The sequence below is a fragment of the Lissotriton vulgaris genome, chromosome 2_1 (assembly GCF_964263255.1).
Source record: "Lissotriton vulgaris chromosome 2_1, aLisVul1.2, whole genome shotgun sequence".
Taxonomy (NCBI): domain Eukaryota; kingdom Metazoa; phylum Chordata; class Amphibia; order Caudata; family Salamandridae; genus Lissotriton; species Lissotriton vulgaris.
The window spans coordinates 1,962,516,265-1,962,533,482 of record NC_141687.1 but is presented as its reverse complement, the minus strand read 5'-3'; the positions used below and the strand labels follow the sequence as shown (position 1 = coordinate 1,962,533,482).

At 42.5% G+C, this 17,218-nt stretch overlaps 1 protein-coding gene across 2 annotated transcripts in view; it reads left to right on the top strand.

The window, feature by feature from the left end:
* Positions 1 to 5,379, top strand: part of LOC147733566 (aminopeptidase Ey-like) — a 259,251-nt gene extending 253,872 nt beyond the window's left edge. For both annotated transcript variants that reach the window (XM_086958152.1, XM_086958153.1), the window contains exons 19-20: positions 491 to 572; positions 3,343 to 5,379. In XM_086958152.1, coding sequence (XP_086814278.1) covers positions 491 to 572; positions 3,343 to 3,504 — 244 coding nt within the window. In that variant the 3' untranslated portion in view covers positions 3,505 to 5,379. The remainder of the gene's footprint in view (positions 1 to 490; positions 573 to 3,342) is intronic.
* Positions 5,380 to 17,218: the final 11,839 nt, after the last annotated feature.

Genomic DNA, 17,218 nt, shown 5'->3' with positions numbered 1-17,218 from the left:
AGATGTGAAGGACATCTAACATGGGCTTCAATTGGAAATCCATAGAGCATATTATCAAGCCCATTATCGCCGCTTTAGCGACAGTTTTCCGCCGCTAAAACGGTAATAATGTTATCGCCTGTTTTGCTAATATGCCCCCAGTATGTTTATCGGCTGCCCGTACCATGTACGTCTAGTATGCAGTTAATGCTTTTTTTCATATCTACTCTCTGTGATCCCAGATTTAAATGGGACAGTAGGGTTTATCATTTAGTTTGGAATCAATTTTATTCGTATATGTCTATGGTAATAATGGTATGAGTACATCAAAGATAACCGTTTTAAATGTTTTTGATCATACATATTGGATTGTGAAACCATCTACATATTATATGTATGTAGAATACATTTTGGACATTCTATACTTTATATACAAGGATGAACAAGAACCCACTTCAGAATGAATTTGAGTATATTCAAGACTGATACATACGTCCCTCTCTTTTTCTAGTTATGGCGGGGGATCCTTCTCCTTTTCTGGCTTGATTAACAGTATTACAAGAAGATTTGCTTCTGAAAAAGAGCTTAAGGAGGTAAGCAGTTAGTATATCAACTCTGTTAATAATTGGAAGATGGTTCAGTGAGTTAATATTTTACCATAACACTATTTGGATGTATGTCTGAATACCAAGGAGGCATAATTATTGCGACAAAAAATTGGCTACCAAATATTTTATATATATAGATAAATATATTATTCCAACTAACAGTGAAGTCAGCAACTTCCAAAGGATTAAAACATATGGCCTAATGTTTTTCGGACACAGCAGTCCTTGCTCGCAGGCCAATGAAAAGCAAAGGAGCATCACCATTGCAGCCACCTGATTACCATTTAGATACAGTTCATCCCTCCTGGGCCTCCAGTGAGTCCATCAATTGCATCATGGTACAGGTAGTTCTGCCCAAATGGAATTCACCCCAGTGGGCCTGCCCTCACTTTTAATATATACATTTTTTATCCATTTCCTTCAAGTGGGCCAATCCCATGTCCCATTTACCGAAATGCTGAAAATGAGCAGAGTCTGCTGTTCCGAAAATGACAGCTCATTATAGTCATTCGGACCTGCTGGAATCTGCGGTGGTGCTTCTTCACAGCTGGACTAGCCATCATAGCAAAGATACACTCTCAGACAGACTTTTAAGCTTTTATTCTGACCAACAGCAAAGTGGGCCTGCCCTCGCTTTCATTATATGCAGTTTTTATTCATTACCCTCAAGTGGGAAAATCTGACACAGCTACAGGCAAAGGGTCTTAAACAAATTGCACCAAATTTGGCACAAAGCTTGATATTGTTCCAGAAAGCATACTTTTTGTGATTTTTTGTAAGTCCATTCAGTAATTTTTGAAAAATTAAGGTTAAAACATATTTGTATATAACATGCCGCAGAGAATCCACCAATCCAACAGATCTGATTGACTGGCACCACATCGATAAAGATGTGGCGTCAGCCATTTTAGGATTCGGGGACTCAGTCCCTGGTCTTCAATTAAAAAGAAAAAAACATATAGGGGGTACGGTATGGATACCCTGACCTGCTAGGCCTTAGGGGACCAAGAGATCCTTAGGACCAAAAACATATTGTTTTTCGAAGTGGCACAGCAAATCCACAGAGTTTTTGAGTGCAGAGAAAAACAAAATGGTCTCCTGTGTTTTTTAAAATGAGCCCCCATGGAGGGATAAGGCCAAGGAGGGTAGTTTTTTATGAATTGTATTAGTAGGGGGTATGCTGTCCCCTCCCCATGCCTCATTGAGGCCCCAATGACCCCATCTCTCAAAGCCCATACTGTTAATGATGGGAGAAGGCTTCCAACTCCCCTCCCCTAGTCTAATTTAGGCGCCACTAACCACATCCTTTGAGCCAGCATTTACATTTTTGGGTGGGAAGGTGTGGATCCCCTCCCTGAGCCCCTGATCATTCACAAGGACTCCATCCTTAGGGCCTTGTGGAACTGCAATGTCCTGGGGACACTGTAGTTTCCCGCCCTGGGATAGTGTTGGCGTTCCCTACCCTCACACTCTCGTACAGGGAATACAACTTTGCTTCCACCCGGGCAAAAGCACAGAAAAATGGTGCGACTGCCTGGACTGGGGCAAAGTAACTGAGCTGGTTCCTGCCAGCACCACAAAGGGAGTTGGCTGGCGACGTTGCAAAGGCAGCTGGAGCATTGGAGGCTATCCCTTTGGTCCCCAACAATTACCTACATTGGGGGGCTTCTCTGTGAGCACTGGGGCAGCAACAACAACAACAACAAAAAAGAAAATGCTTGCTGGTGAGGCTGCTTGGGCTAGGGGACCAGGGACTTTCCCCGCAGCCCCTGACTTTTTGAAATTTGGGTGGCCCAGGTGGGCACTGGCACACCTACTTTGAAAATAAAGCTGTTATTTCCTGCCAGCACCAGGTATGGGTTCCTGCTGGGGAACTAGCAAGTACCGCAAGGGCCTTCGGGCTCCCCGTGTGGCCACCGACTATTAAGAAAAATATATGAATATTTTTTTTCAATTGAAAAAAGAATAATAAATGAGTAGAAGGGAGTGCCCCACAGTGCCCTGGTAGGGCTTTTTAGTCATAGTTTTCAAGATCCTGGTGGTGCTCCTAGAATGTCTAGGGAATCTACCAAGACTTTTCAATTAATGTTCTGGAGGCTGCTGGGAAATTCCTCGTTGAGCGGGCCTTAATCTTTGTGTGAATCTAGGTTTCAGGCCAAGTGGTCTTTCTGTGATTTTTTCATGTGACACCTTTAAGACTGACAAAAACCTCGAATTTCATGAGGAAGGCCCCCAGTTTGGAAGGCTTTTGGTCGTAGTACCGTAAAATATATAAAACGTAGGAACAAAAAGAGAGAACTGAAAAAAAAAATTATAATGTTAAAATCTTTGATTTTTCCCCAACAAAGGCAATTTGTTTCCTTGGCTCTAACTTATTTTATTTTTTCCCGATGGAAATCAGTGCTCTTTCTAAAAGTCACTAATCGAAAGAGTTAGAGTTTAGAGCAGATGGGTACTCCATCACAAACATGGCAGATATCCTGGATATTCATCATGTTTATGATGGATTGATCCATCCGCCAGACTCTCAATCATGCCCCGAGTCTTGCTGGCAGGCTATCACTTTACAATGCACAGTACCCTGAGATCATTGTTGTTGAGTGACACTTTATAAAACTGTAAACTAAAATAAAGTAAATGTAATAAAAACAATGATCATTCCATTCGACTGAACTAAGTAATACAAGGGCAGCTTAATTGTAACAAATGCGAAAACTGAATAATCAGTTCTTCTATTCCTCTTTTTCAATTGCAGCTGGAGCAGTTCAAGGAGGACAACCAGGCCACCGGCTTTGGTTCTGGCACCCGGGCCTTGGAGCAGGCCCTGGAGAAGACCAAGGCAAACATCAAATGGGTGAATGAGAACAGGGAGTCTGTGCGGCAGTGGTTCGAGCGGGAAGCACCAATCACACCTTAAAAAAACTCTGAAATATCCTTCCATTTTCAAAGATGCTTTGAAGGGCAGAAGTAGTCCGGCCGCTCTTCGACAAATGCCATTGTCTTTTACAAAAATCACTGTGCTCATTGCGACTGAGATTATCCAAACTAGGTAGTGACAGACACCAAGAACGAAGTAATTTACTCTCCACTTCGTACACTTTTTTATGATCATGTTTCCATTTGGTATCCTGGTGTCCATGAAGGTGTCTTCTTTGAGCACTGATAAGTACTTTGCTAATACAAATTCTAATGATAGTGCATATTTTAGTAAAAGCTGAGAGGCTGTTGGAATGAGGTCCATTTCTGTCACCTTCAATTTCTATTGTGCCCTGATAAATACCCTAGCCATTACTACTCTATTGATCCCATAAAATGGCTAACATGGACACATGGGGGCTAGTTATGATCCCCTTTGCGTCGCTCTTGCACCACACAATGTGTTGCAAGAGCGACGCAAATGCAAAATGAGATTTATGAAGCCATGCACGGCCACCTTGCATGGCCCGAGTGGCTTCGTATATCTATAGTAATGTAACACAGGGAAGATCGCATGACTCTGTGCCAGGGAGGCATTTCCATGGATGTTACGTGCATGTTCCCATGCCACATCCAGGAATTTTGATGGACTCCTAGATTCAAAAGAACAGGTAAACCTGGAAATGTGCCGAAAAGATATGCCTCCCAGGAGAGGCATAACAAGGAGAATTTTCTTATTTTCTCCTTGTTTTCTCCTCTTTCTATGTGTGCTGCGTTCTGTGGCACACATAAAAAGTGGAGAAAGTATCTCAGTATTAATTTTGCGCTGGAAAGTGCCCCTTTGTGCAGAAAAACAATCCTGCCTACAGCACAGGCTCCCTTGCACACTGGTGCAAGGGTGTCTGCATTGGCGCTAGGCTGCCACAATGGCACCGGCACAAGAGAAAAGGGCGGGAATGTGCTGTATTTGATAAATGTGGCGCATTTCTGCCCTTTCCCTGTGATGCAGGGCAGTGCAGTTGGGTGAATTGCTTCCCTGACCTGTGCCGCAAAAGCAGTAAATATGCCCCTTGGTCACCCAGGCAGTTTGCGCCTGATAGTGGTATCGGACAGTGAGAATGAGAGCCATAGGTTTTAACTTAGAGACGTGCATATCTAGATGCTACTTCTAGACAAAGAATTAAATGTATCAATTTAAATATCTCATGGAACCCTGCTGTGCAGCGATTGCGAACTTAAACCAATAAATCAATCAAATCGTGAAATAGGCACCTGGTCTTTGGCCTCCAAAGAAGAAACAAGTGGGTGATTTTCAAAGGCCATTAACTACACTGTGGGTGTTGTTAGAATAGTCTCTATATAGACCATTATTGCACAAATCTGGCAGTTCGTCTGCTCCAGTTCAGTAAAGGGTTAGGACAGTGTCTGTGCTTTGTCAGGTTTCAAAGAAGTCGCACGTTTTTTAAGTTCCATTTTTATCAGGGACTGCTTTCCCTTCTGCTGTTGTGTGCACAACATAATACATAGCATCGGTTTACATACCTCCCATGAAGAGCGTCATGCCGAGAAAAGGCCGTCGAGAATCATCGAGTCAGCTGAAGATCAAGGGTGGAGTTTGGATAACTTTGTGTTTGCCTCTAAATTTCTGCTTGCGTACTGTTCTCTTCTGGCACTACCCAATTTGACATCTCAGATGGATCATTGATACGTGTCTGTATATATTTCAATTGTAGAAAATATACCTGTAAATAAAAAAAATAACTTTGTAATTATTCAAACAATAGGTACAAATAAAAGAATTAACATTTTTATTGTATATTTTGTAAACTATAATATGCAGAATTTCAAAATGAAATAAAGGCCTATCGGCGAAGGATCGTTTGTTTTGGTATGTTCATTTAGTTGAGGGCACAGCATGTGTTTTCTCATGCCCCCTTCTGTTTATCTCCCACGGCCACGAGACCCTCGTAGGGGGTTATACGGACAGCAACATTGTTGCAGTAAAGCAGGTGATAACGCTTCAGCTTCGGGCAAGTGGGGTATTTACATGATTTTAATTGTATGCATTTATTTAATTCTCTATTTATTCACGATGGTTTACTAGGTACTTCTCCTGTCACTTTAAGCATTGTGGTACATTTTATGTAGCACTTTGTATTATCTAATGAGTAAGCTTTGCAGATTAGTGCTCTGGTAAATATTGCTTCCAATTGCCAAAGTTCGCTGACCAAAAAGGGATAGGTTTTATCGAGGTTCAGGAAATCTAATTAGCAATAGTATATTTTATGAAATTAGACTGCCCACCTGCAAACTGCAGCCAACACGCATGGCTTCACATGGGCCCTTTTTACGCACATATAACCTTTTTTAATGGAAGCATCAGGAAAGTCACTCTCTATACCTGGGTAACTTCCGGATGGCTCAGCTCAGCCAGAGTGAGAGATCTTGTAGGATGTCTGATGCATAAGCCCCATGGGAGAATTAATCTCCTCACTTCACAAGCACGAGCGGAGTCAGCGGACACAGTTCGAAGGCCTAGGCACTTCTGGCTCCTGCTCTGCCCTCATGGCTTTTGATTGGCCGCAAGGTCTCTCAGTGATTCAGTCTAAGGCAGCTTTATGCAGACTGTGCTGGGGCTTGTCACGCCCTTCCCGGGTCTATAAATTGTGTTAGGTGAGGCCTAAATCTGAGGGATTGGAATGCCACAACAGCAATAGACTATTGCTTAATTCAGTAGGGATGGCAAGTATGCAGTCTTGGGGAGGGACCACTTCAGTGGTCGGCAGGTAAGGTGATTGATGGTGGAGGCTCAGTAACATATTAGTAGAGATGTAGCTGGTGGAAAAATATTTTTCAAGTGATTTGAGTTTGGGTAGAGTTCGAGATAACACTTCAGCTTGGCAATCTTTCAACTATCGTGAGTCAGGCTTGTAGATCAGCAGCTAGCCAATGTGGATTGGGAGCAGCTAAGAGTAGCATGACCACCCCTTCAATGTGACAGGGACTATGGATATGAAAAGAAACAAGTGAAATGAGTAACAGGCTTCTACTGCGTTTCTGATTGGTAGCTAATGCAAGGCCTTGAAGTGGGGCTGGAGTACTAACTGCTATGCAACAGTTGTGGCATCACAAATTGCTACCCTTAGTCGAAGGGTTGCTTAAGTAGTTTGGTTTTAGGTCTTAATATAGGGCTATGTAGAAATACTGTTTTAATTGTAAGGTACTGTATTGCTGGGTTGGTAGATTCTGTGCATGTTTCTGGTCTGAATAAGTGACAGTTGAATGGTACAGGTTGAAGTTCATTAAATGCGACTCAGGGGGAATGCATGACATACTCTGGACATTGGGCCGAGCAAGGGTTTGCAGAGACCTTGTTGCCTTCAGCCAGGGGTAATGCGTGGGATGTTTCTGGGTTGAAAGAGACCCACTAGCATTTGAATAGCCGAGCGCAGGTTAATTATGCTCCTGTAGCCTTTATTGCAAGTGTGCAAGATACCTTGAATAGGTAAGCACACATTGACAGAGTATCTGCAGCATTTTTTCCAAGTGTGCACGATACCCAGAAAGGGTGAGCATAGGTTAAAAAAGACGGGTGAGCATATTGTTGAAATGTACCCTGAGACATTAATATGTAAAATGTTTTACATTTATTGAGCTGAGGGCAAGATAACTTAAGTGGGTTATACCAATTTTTAGAAAGTGTTTTTTGTGATGCCTTCCTCAGAGTGTGTTTGACTGTCCGGTGGAGTCCAGTGGTTGTGTTGATATATTTTTTGAGTTTTTTCTGTGTGTGTGATTGTTTCATGTAAATTCAGTGTCGCCAGGGCTGACCTGGAAGTTACTTCTACTCCTAGTGGGATCTTCTGTGTATTTACTCAATCTGCAATAAACCCTCTCATAATTTATAATGATTTATAATAAGATTTGTTTATTTATCAATATTCATTACAATAATTACACGAGGCCCTTCCACTACATGTATGCATACTCACAATGATCCAAAGCAACAATTATGCACACAGAACATGTAGTCACAAATATGCAACAGGCAGAGCACAGAACCCGCTGGCTTCCACCAACAAAGGGTTTTCACGTCATCCCTAACTCTACACATTCAAGGCACAAACAAAAAGCAAAGGTTTAACCATACACCTCCTTAGCTCAAACTTTCCTTGCCCAGAATCTAGCAGAAAACCTGTCATCTCAACTACTCTCAGTCACAATGTGCCCGTACATCCACCTCCCATTGCTAAACTGCAAAGGTGACACAGACAAAACAACTCTCCCACTTTCTCCAGGAGGGGACTGCTTACGAAAGATGTCAAGTCGACCAAGTAGATAGCGTAATTCGCCCTACATAAAACACCCCCTTTTTTAATGTTCCCAGCCAGAGAAGTCAATAAATTAATTTTTTTCTACTAGCCAGGGAATTTTTTTTATTTTGTTACTACCTTTCACTAATATAGGTCCCTACACCTTATCCCAATCACCTTTTACTGTCCACACATTACACATAGCCTATGGTCAAAAAACTAAGTGCTCCCGTGTAGCTCGTAGGTCGCAGCATGCCCCACCCCGTAGAGGGACGGGAAGACCCCCATGAGGAAGCATGACACTAAGGGTTTCTTAGTGTGTGAGTGGTATTTTAAAAACATATAGTGCTCTCCCTTTGCCATTTGCAAAGAGAGCCGCTCTCACCACCTTTAAGTATAGAATCATCACAAAAAACTGAAAGATTAATAAATTACTCACCTCTTTCACATTGATAGAATCCCATTGGTTATGTATACAATTTAGCCGGGTGATCCTATCACCATTGCCTCTACACTTCCTCGATTGTTTTCCTGGATAGTTACTTCTACTCCTGGTGGGATCTTCTGTGTATTGACAAACAAAAAGCAAAAGTTTAACCATACACCTCCTTAGACACAACAACTCCATCACTTTCTTCATCTTCCATAAGCAACACACAACTCCATAAGGACAACACACTCCACCACATACACACAAAAGTGAAGCCCAGCAAGCTGTCTAAACCAACATAGCAAGCCATAGGACAAAGAAAGCACTAGCCCTGCACCCAGTATCACACCTTCTAGAAACTGCAAGAGAAAAAGTTGAGAAATCTTCAGAACAATATTTACATTACACAACAATCACACACTAGAGAAGTCTAGAAGCATAACCATTGTAACGATTCCACATACATAAGTAAAGAAGTACACACCTACAACACACTAGAGCAACATCAAACACCATCATTCGAGCCCAACACCAATGGTGTCCATTACACACAAATTGAATAAAACAAACTACGAAGCAAACGCAAATGTATTACATTCCTGTAACAGATTCCTGACAAATCATTCAATATTTACAGAATGCTGACTCAGGTGAGCCATGTGGCTATCACCCACAACACCACAGGGTAATACTCTCTCCCACATGTTCACTCCATGGGGTACTTCAGCTTGCAACCACTTGTGACACATCGCTTCTGTTCTCCCACATTGCAACCATGGGGTATTCCTCATGCAGTTTCTCATAACAGGGTACTAACTATTCCTAACCTTCACATACCATGAGTTGTTCCCCACATACAACCTCTAGCAACAGGGTGCTACTGTTATTCATATTTGCATGCCATGGGGCACTCAGCCATACATCCTCTAGCAACAGGGTTCCCCGCCTTCATTATGTCAAAATGTCCCACACTCTGGTCACTCCGCTCTGGTCATAATAAAATATGCAGAATGCACACAGGACCCTGCAAAGGTATGGAGTATCCTGTGACACAGTCTACTTAATTGAGAAATCATAATGTACATTCAGCAATGCTCCTTATTATGTCATTTTTAATATATTTCTGGTGGAAGTTCCATGGGTCATTTCAGAGAAATGTTTATTGTAAAGGAGATTTATTTCCTATTCCCACTGTCTCCATGGAATTGTCTCCACATTGCTGTCCTTATAACACCGTCTCTGTATAATTGTCCTTAAACTGAAGGCAATGCACAAGTGCTACCTCAGTTTTGAAACCCTCAGCTAGCCCTCTTCCTTGCCATACCCTGCCCAGCCTCCTCACTGGGATCCTCCTGGCCAGCAGTCTGAGCTCACATGACTTGCCAGTGGATTTGAGGTTGGGCAGCCCCAAACTAATCCTAGAAGTTTACAGTGCCATCTTCTTCTCACAACAGATTTCCCCACCACCAGAAATGGCTCCCAATACCCACCAGAGCAATTTACACAAGCCCATAGAAACTCATAACCAAAATGTTTGAAGTTAGAAGGCAGGGTCCTCATACAACGGTTTAGAGCTACCCAGGTAGGAAGGTAGATTTTATTTCATGTTAGTCTCTTAGGTTGAAACAACAACAGGTAGGTCCTGCCATAGCTCAATTGTCTATCTAACCATCCCTATATGCCAGCTCCCACTCCACACCACACACCAACATTCTATCACATAATTCACTCATAGCATTTCAGACACACATGGAATAGGCACACAGGATACTACACCTGAATTTTAGTTTTGCATTATTATAGCCTTATAACCCGCCGTAGCGGGCTATACCAGATATTAAGGACCCACTGCAACGTTAAAGGCCCAAGTTGAAGGCGAGGGACTTTATCAAGGCAGCAGGACTTTAATAGCAGGTATAGCCCAGCTATGAAGGGCTATAAGGCTATTAGAACCTTCTGCCACTAGAGGGCAGAATGTTCTAACAAATTAAACAAAGGCTTTAGGGAGCGCAAGGGGATTGCAATCCTCTAAGGCTACCTGAGCTCTTGTTCACAGACAGAGCTGTGAACAAAGAAGCATTGGAATGCTGGAGCTCCTGGCTTATATCAGCCATTATAAACCCGGAGCTACTCCATTGTTTTCAATGGAGCTTCCAACATTCTAATGTTCTAATATAGCCTTATAACCCGCAGTAGCGGGCTATATCGGCTATTAAAGGCCCGCTGCAGTGTTAAAGGCCTGAGCTGAAGGCGAAGGACTTTAACAAAGCAGCGGGACATTAATTACCGTTATAGCCCTGCTACGAAGGGCTATAAGGCTATTAGAACATTCTGTCCTCTAGTGGCAGAATTTTCTAACAAATAAAACAAAGCCTTCATGGAGCGCGAGGGGATTGAAATCACCTGAGGCTCCCTAAAGCCTTTGTTCACAGCCAGAGCTGTGAACAAAGAAACATTGGAATGTTGGATCTCTAGGCTTATATCAGCCATTATAAGCCGGAGCTCTCCATTGTTTTCAATGGAGCTACCAACATTCCAATGTTCTAATATAACATGTTGCAGATAGCTAACTATAAAGGTAATTAATAACCCACTAACTGGCGTGTGGCCTATAACATTCACAATCAGTACTTCTAATGCAAGGAAAAAATGTGCGGATGTGATCGGGACTTGTTTTCAACTTATTATTGTATATTCGATTTAGATCTAGTTGTACAAGCCTTTAAACTTAATGATTTAAAATTACCAATAGAAGGAAGTAAAGAATTAACAATGAAGTGAGTTGCACCTTAATTTTTAATAAATGCAGTTACTTCATTATCCTTACATCTGTGCACAATAATGGCAGTGGCAGATAGTGGATGTGAATAGACTTCAAGGTCGACATTAGCACTGATGGTGCCACGTGCAACAATTTTTTCAGACACCCCCCATTACATCCTTCTTCACAAATTCCCCACTATCACCGTCCAGTAGTGTCCTCGTCTCTCTTAAGCCCCACTTTCACATGCTTTTCATTTGTTTTACAGTGGTACTAATTGGTTGTGAGAGCACTTTACATCACATACACATTATTCAGAGACAATGAATCATGCATGTGTGCATCAGTCTATAAGGAAATCTTACAAAAAGCATCAAGTATTCCAAGGTGGAGGGCTCACATATCTTCCATACAAGTAGGTTATATAATTTAAAAGTGTTTGGTCTAGACAAGCACCAACTCAAGATTTAAAACGTACCACAGTGGTTGGGGTTGCTTTACTAATAAGAATGCAATTCTATCCAAACAAACCATTTTTAGTAACAGTAGAAATAGTAGAATAATGAAAGACTGGAAAAAACATAAAGTTCTAACTTATACCATGCAGTTTGCATGCAGATCTTTGATGGCAGTTCATAGGTCACTGTACTACATTAGGATTCTATTTTTTGAATTGCAAGTAACAAAAGGATCTCTGTGACAAAAGAAGTGACCCACTTAGCTATCCACATAAAATACAGGGGCATATTATCAAGGGGGTTTATCTCTGCTTTTTTTGGCTTTAAAAGCAAAGAAAGCGGAGATAAAATTATCTCCATATTACCTAGCTGTCGCTAACACCAGTTAGCGACAGCTAGTAGGAGATAGCGACCATCTTGGGCCCCACTTTGCATGTCAGTGATATTTATCACTAATGACATGCAAAGTGGGCGTGCCAAGATGTTAGCGACTGGAAACAGTCACTAACATCGCTATCTCCTATTACCAACTTATGGAGATATTCGCGCTAAGCGCGAATATCTCCAAAAGCTAACACCTGCCCTGAGCAGTTGTTAGCCATCTTATCCAATGGGAGGTGGATAACATGGCTAAGAGCATTAGCTCGGTAATGCATGAATATCGCTGACTTTTCAGCGATATTCATGCATTGTGGCCAATTTTTATCGCATTTGCGATAAACCTTTGTAATACCAAGGTTTATCTGCGATAAAAATCGCCGCAGCTCAGCGGTAAATTTTTGTCTCTAACAAGTAATAGCGATAATTATCGCTATTGCTTGGTAATATGCCCCTCAGTTCTTTGATCTGAATGGTACATGTTCTTTTTAGTAGGCATATTAACCATCTGTTCTACTTTATGGTGAGTCAAAACAGCTACTAGACAAAACTCCGATCTCTCTCTGTAGCAGGAACATTCATCATCAGATTTATCTTGACATTTCTTATTGTTGCCTGAAAACTGCTGAACTCACAAGGAACTCTGCATCAAGTGCTTTTTAACCCATAGGTTCTTTCTAAACTCAACCCGCCCCACCCAAACTCAGTGCCAGGAGTGGTTGTTCCACGCTAAAGTCGGACCCGATGGACATTGTACCTGACTCTGCCATTAAAAGGTGCAAATGAAGGGCTGTGATTCCATTTGAGTCAGTATGGGCAAAAACACCCTGTTCATGCATATTTTATTATCAAATGGCTTAAGATAATATTTTTGATTTAAATAGTTGTGCTAATTTTTCTTCACTTTCATGTTTCTCATTTAACGTCAGAATAGGCTTCGGTTAATTTGAAGGATATGGAGATTCCTTTTTGACTTTGCTAGGATCCCTCTTTCTACTTTTAGGTTTAGCTTGCTTGAACAACTGTGTGTCAAGGCTTTTGTAACCACTATTTAAAAAAAAACTACATTTATATTCAGTAGACTTCAAAGGCTTATCTTTCTCTCACCTCTTCTTATTTGGTGTTTCGTGTATCATTCTACCCTATAGGGATTGATTCAATTTCAACACTTGAAGGACTAATTTACATCCTAAAAGTACAAACAATTTTCATACTGTGGAAAAAGCAGTACCTGTAGACAACCTTCCGACACTGCTTTGGCGTTAGTCGCCTCTCATACCATTCGAAGATTATCAAATAAAGAGGCGAGCACTGGAAACTGGAAAGAGGGAAAACAAGGTTTATTCCGTCGGAACATAACACATCAGATCAGACAAACAGGGTATCGTCTTGAGGTGCTCTAACTGCATCTCCGAGGGCTGGCCTCTTATACACAGGTTTATGACTTTATTGTAGTTTATTACATGTGGCACATTCTTGCAAATGCTTTGATGTAAGGAAGGGACATGCTTGGAATCCCCGCTTCAGGCCCGTTCCCACACATATCTACAGTAGAAGTCCCCACCCCAATCTCAGTAGGTGATGACTATCGCGCAGCTGGACATTGCGCCGGTTCCCGGAATGTGTGTGATCAATCGGATCTCATGGGGTGGAAGCATTGATTAATCTTAGCTCCTTTGAAGAGGGGTGAGTTTTACAGTAGGAGCAATAAACTATATCCGCAGGGCTAGGTGATGGCCTGGGATCAGTTCAGACAATCGGGCACAGAGGAAGGGGGTTATCAGAGGATTTGTGGTCATGAAAGGGATGGAGGGAGGTGTTGGTTTGGTACGGGATGTGGTTCCGAGGCAGGGCTGCGCTGAAGGGGTGGTTTATGGCCCGGGCATGAGAGTGCGGGGCCTGTCAGTGCGTGGGGGGATGCTTGGGACGTCAGAGAGACGCGCTGGTGATCGGCAATGGGTAGAGAGGTCATGGTACGCAAAATGGCCGTCACTTAAGCGCACGTATGGGCCTAGAAAAGGGACAAGATGGCGCCAATAATGTTCACGTTTCAAACTAGATTTTAACAATACATTGGTCAATGCATTGCTTTATCTCCTTCTTTATGCTTTGTATCCATAAAGCAATCATTATTCGCAAGTTTTTCACTTTGATGTCTTTGTCAGGTCTTGCGTGAGTGTGACACTGACCTTAACATGACTGCTCTGTTGAGCAATCCTTTTGCAAACTCTGCGAGGTTATTAACAAAAGCAATAATCTTACAAGAATTTGGGCGGACATCTTGCAGTCAGGCTATGCCAATCTCCAAAAGCAAAAGCCACCCCCAGACTTATGCTTTGCCATTTGAATGCCTACTGAATCTCCTGCTGCTTCTGCTACCATCACCTGTTCTCCCTGTGCTATCAGGTCACTCAGTCTGGGCCTCATTCAGGAAGGTTTGATTTAGGGCAACCCTCAAGAAATCTTTCAGCGCTGCCCTACGTCAAAACAAAAGGGCAGGAATGTGCTGTATCTATGTGAAACTGCACATTCCTGTACTTTTCCCCAGCACCAGCGCACAATGGGCTTCCGTGCGCCAACACAGGCACCCTTGCACCATGGGGATTTACTGGATGATTCAATGATGTCTTGTTTGCTTTTGAGGGCATCTAAGTAGTTTAGCCACTGTTTTATTTGGGGGAAGCAACAAAGTTAAGAAATGAGGTGGAATTCATTGAGTTCAGATTGAGGTGATTTCAGACAAGCCAGACTTGGACCTTTGCCCGAAATCTGTTGAGATGGATAATGCCTTTCAGAGAGGATATTTGTAGGCACAGTTAAGTGTTATCTGTGTACGTGATGTAATCGAGATTTGAGTGATGAAGAATTGCAGTCAATGGTTTCATGTAGAGGTTAAAGATTGTGGGAAAGATCATGAAGCCTTGGTGTACTTCTAGCCTATTCAACAAAGAGTTAGATAGGCAGCCCTCTATTCTGATTGGTTGTCAGGGGTTATTTACATAAGAAGAGAACCAGTTGAAGATATTTCCTGCAAACCCCATCCTTGACTTAAGCGTCTTCAGAACAGTGACATGATTGATAGAGTCAAAACCCGAAGATTTATCATGGGGAATGAGAAAGCAGAAGTTAATTTGGTCCAGGATTTATTTTCAGAACATTGTCCATGATGTGTAAGATGTCAGTTTCTACGTTGCATCCTGATCTTAAACTAGAGCTGAAGTTGTTAAGCAGATTGTTTTTTCCAATCTGGTGACAGAGTCAATTAAGTGCACTTATTTCCACTCCAGTACAATCTTTAGAAAAGGGAGGATACTTGCTTCATGAACATTGTTTTGATTTCTGGGTCAGCACCTGTGTTTTTTCAGGAGCGGTATCACTTGCCCAATTTTCAGGCAATCTGGGACAGTGCTTTGGGTAAGAGATACATGGATGATCCTGGTCTAGACAGTGGAAAGGAGGTGTTAGGCCTTTCAGCCTTAAGGTAGTCTTTCTCCAAATCTTTTACTATACTCCATTTTTGCTGATCTAGTTTTTGTTGGCTTTAGAACTCTGTACACTTTACCACTGCAAGCCAGTGCTAAAGTGTGTGTGCTCTATCCTTTAAAACTTGGCAGAATTGGCCTATACCCCGTTGGTACATTTAATTTACATGTAAGTCCCTAGTAACAAGGTAATACATGTACCCAGGGCCTGAACATTAAATGCAACTAGTGGGCAAACAGAACTAATTGTGCCTCTAATTTAAGTAGCCTTTTGAACATGTCTCCTGCCTGCCATTGCATCTTGCGTGTTCAGTGTTAAACTGCCATTTCAACCTGGCAAACTAATCCTCATGCCAGGCCCACACCTCTCATTTTAATATATGTCAGCCACCCCTGACGAACGCCCTACACAGCTCAGAGGGCAGGTATCCTGGGTCACATGACTAGGTGTAGCTGGCAATTGGTCTTTGAGTATTGCTCCCAGACAGTGAGATGAAGGGGGGATTAATGTTGGCAGAATGAGCAATCTCTGACTTGATGAGGGGGCTAAGTTGTCACTTATCACACTTGCACATTGCAAGTCTGAGCGCACTCACAAAGGGGATGGCACTCGTCTTTTATGACCCCACACAAGCTGGGGTCATGTCAGGGAGGCAGGAAATTCCAAGCAACTCTAGAGGCGGAAGTCTCTAGAAACTTCTCCTACTTCAAAGTGGGCACCAGGTGCAAATATTGAGCCCTCAGACCCAACTCGTTAGAACATCTCAGAACCAGTGGAAGGCTCAGAAGGGCTGCTCTGCAAGAAGGACTACTACCCTGCTGCCCTGGTGCTTGAGTGAAAGGGATTGGACATGCATCCTAAGCCCAAAACCACCAAAGCAATTTCAAAGCCTAGTAGGTTGACCTCTTGATCAGAGCTTCTGGGGCAGTAAAGGTTTCAATCACCCTGAACCCTGCACCTGTTCTCTGCCAGCTGGGAGACCTGGATCTTTGGAAGTAAGCCTGAAGGTGTTCTGCCAGCCCAGCTGGGGTACCTGCTTACTCGGGGCATTGTTCTGAAGTTCCTCAGAACTGCAGCTGCACAACCTATCTTGGCACAAGGCCTCCCATTGCAGCCCTGCAACTCCTCAGAACCGCCGATGTGCAATAGATTGTGACACAGGACCTCACATCACAGCCCATTAGAATCACCACTGCATGACACATCCTCCTCATAGGACCTCACAATGCTCCGCAACCTGAATTTAAGCTAATTTGTTTACCAGGCCAAATTTTGTCCCTGTATCTGGTTCTCACTCCACCGGTGTCAGCTTGAACGTATGACTTTGTCCTGATCTGAAGTGGCCAGATAACCACAGTTAGTGCTTTGTGCTTTAAGCACTGCTTCCACTTAAATCTTTAAAATTGCATATTCCGGTTCTACTAATTGGACTTTTGTCATTTTGTTCTCAAATAATTTATTAAATTGTACTCTATTTTTCTAAATTGGTGTGGACATTTTCTTGTGTTGTGTTTTCACTTTATCACTGTTTGAAACATTGCATTAATACTTTACACATTGCCTTTAAATTAGGACTCACTGCTTTGTGGCAAACCAGCAGATTGTTAATCATACGTTAATTATAGTTTTGCTTGTGTTTCACCCTGACAGAAATTGTGGTTGCGGCTTGAGTAGGGTTTCACTGCCTTCAACATGCAACTCAGTTTCCTACATTAGGTGACTGAGATCTTTGGTGAGTGAGGAGGAAACTGAGACAGTGAAGTCTGAGGTGGGTTTCAGTGATGATGTGATCTGCAGAATATCTACTTCACTGGGGGTTTTGAATTCACTCCATAAAACATGGTTTTTGGGCTTTAAGGGATGGTTGAGAAGTAGATCCAACTCATTCAACA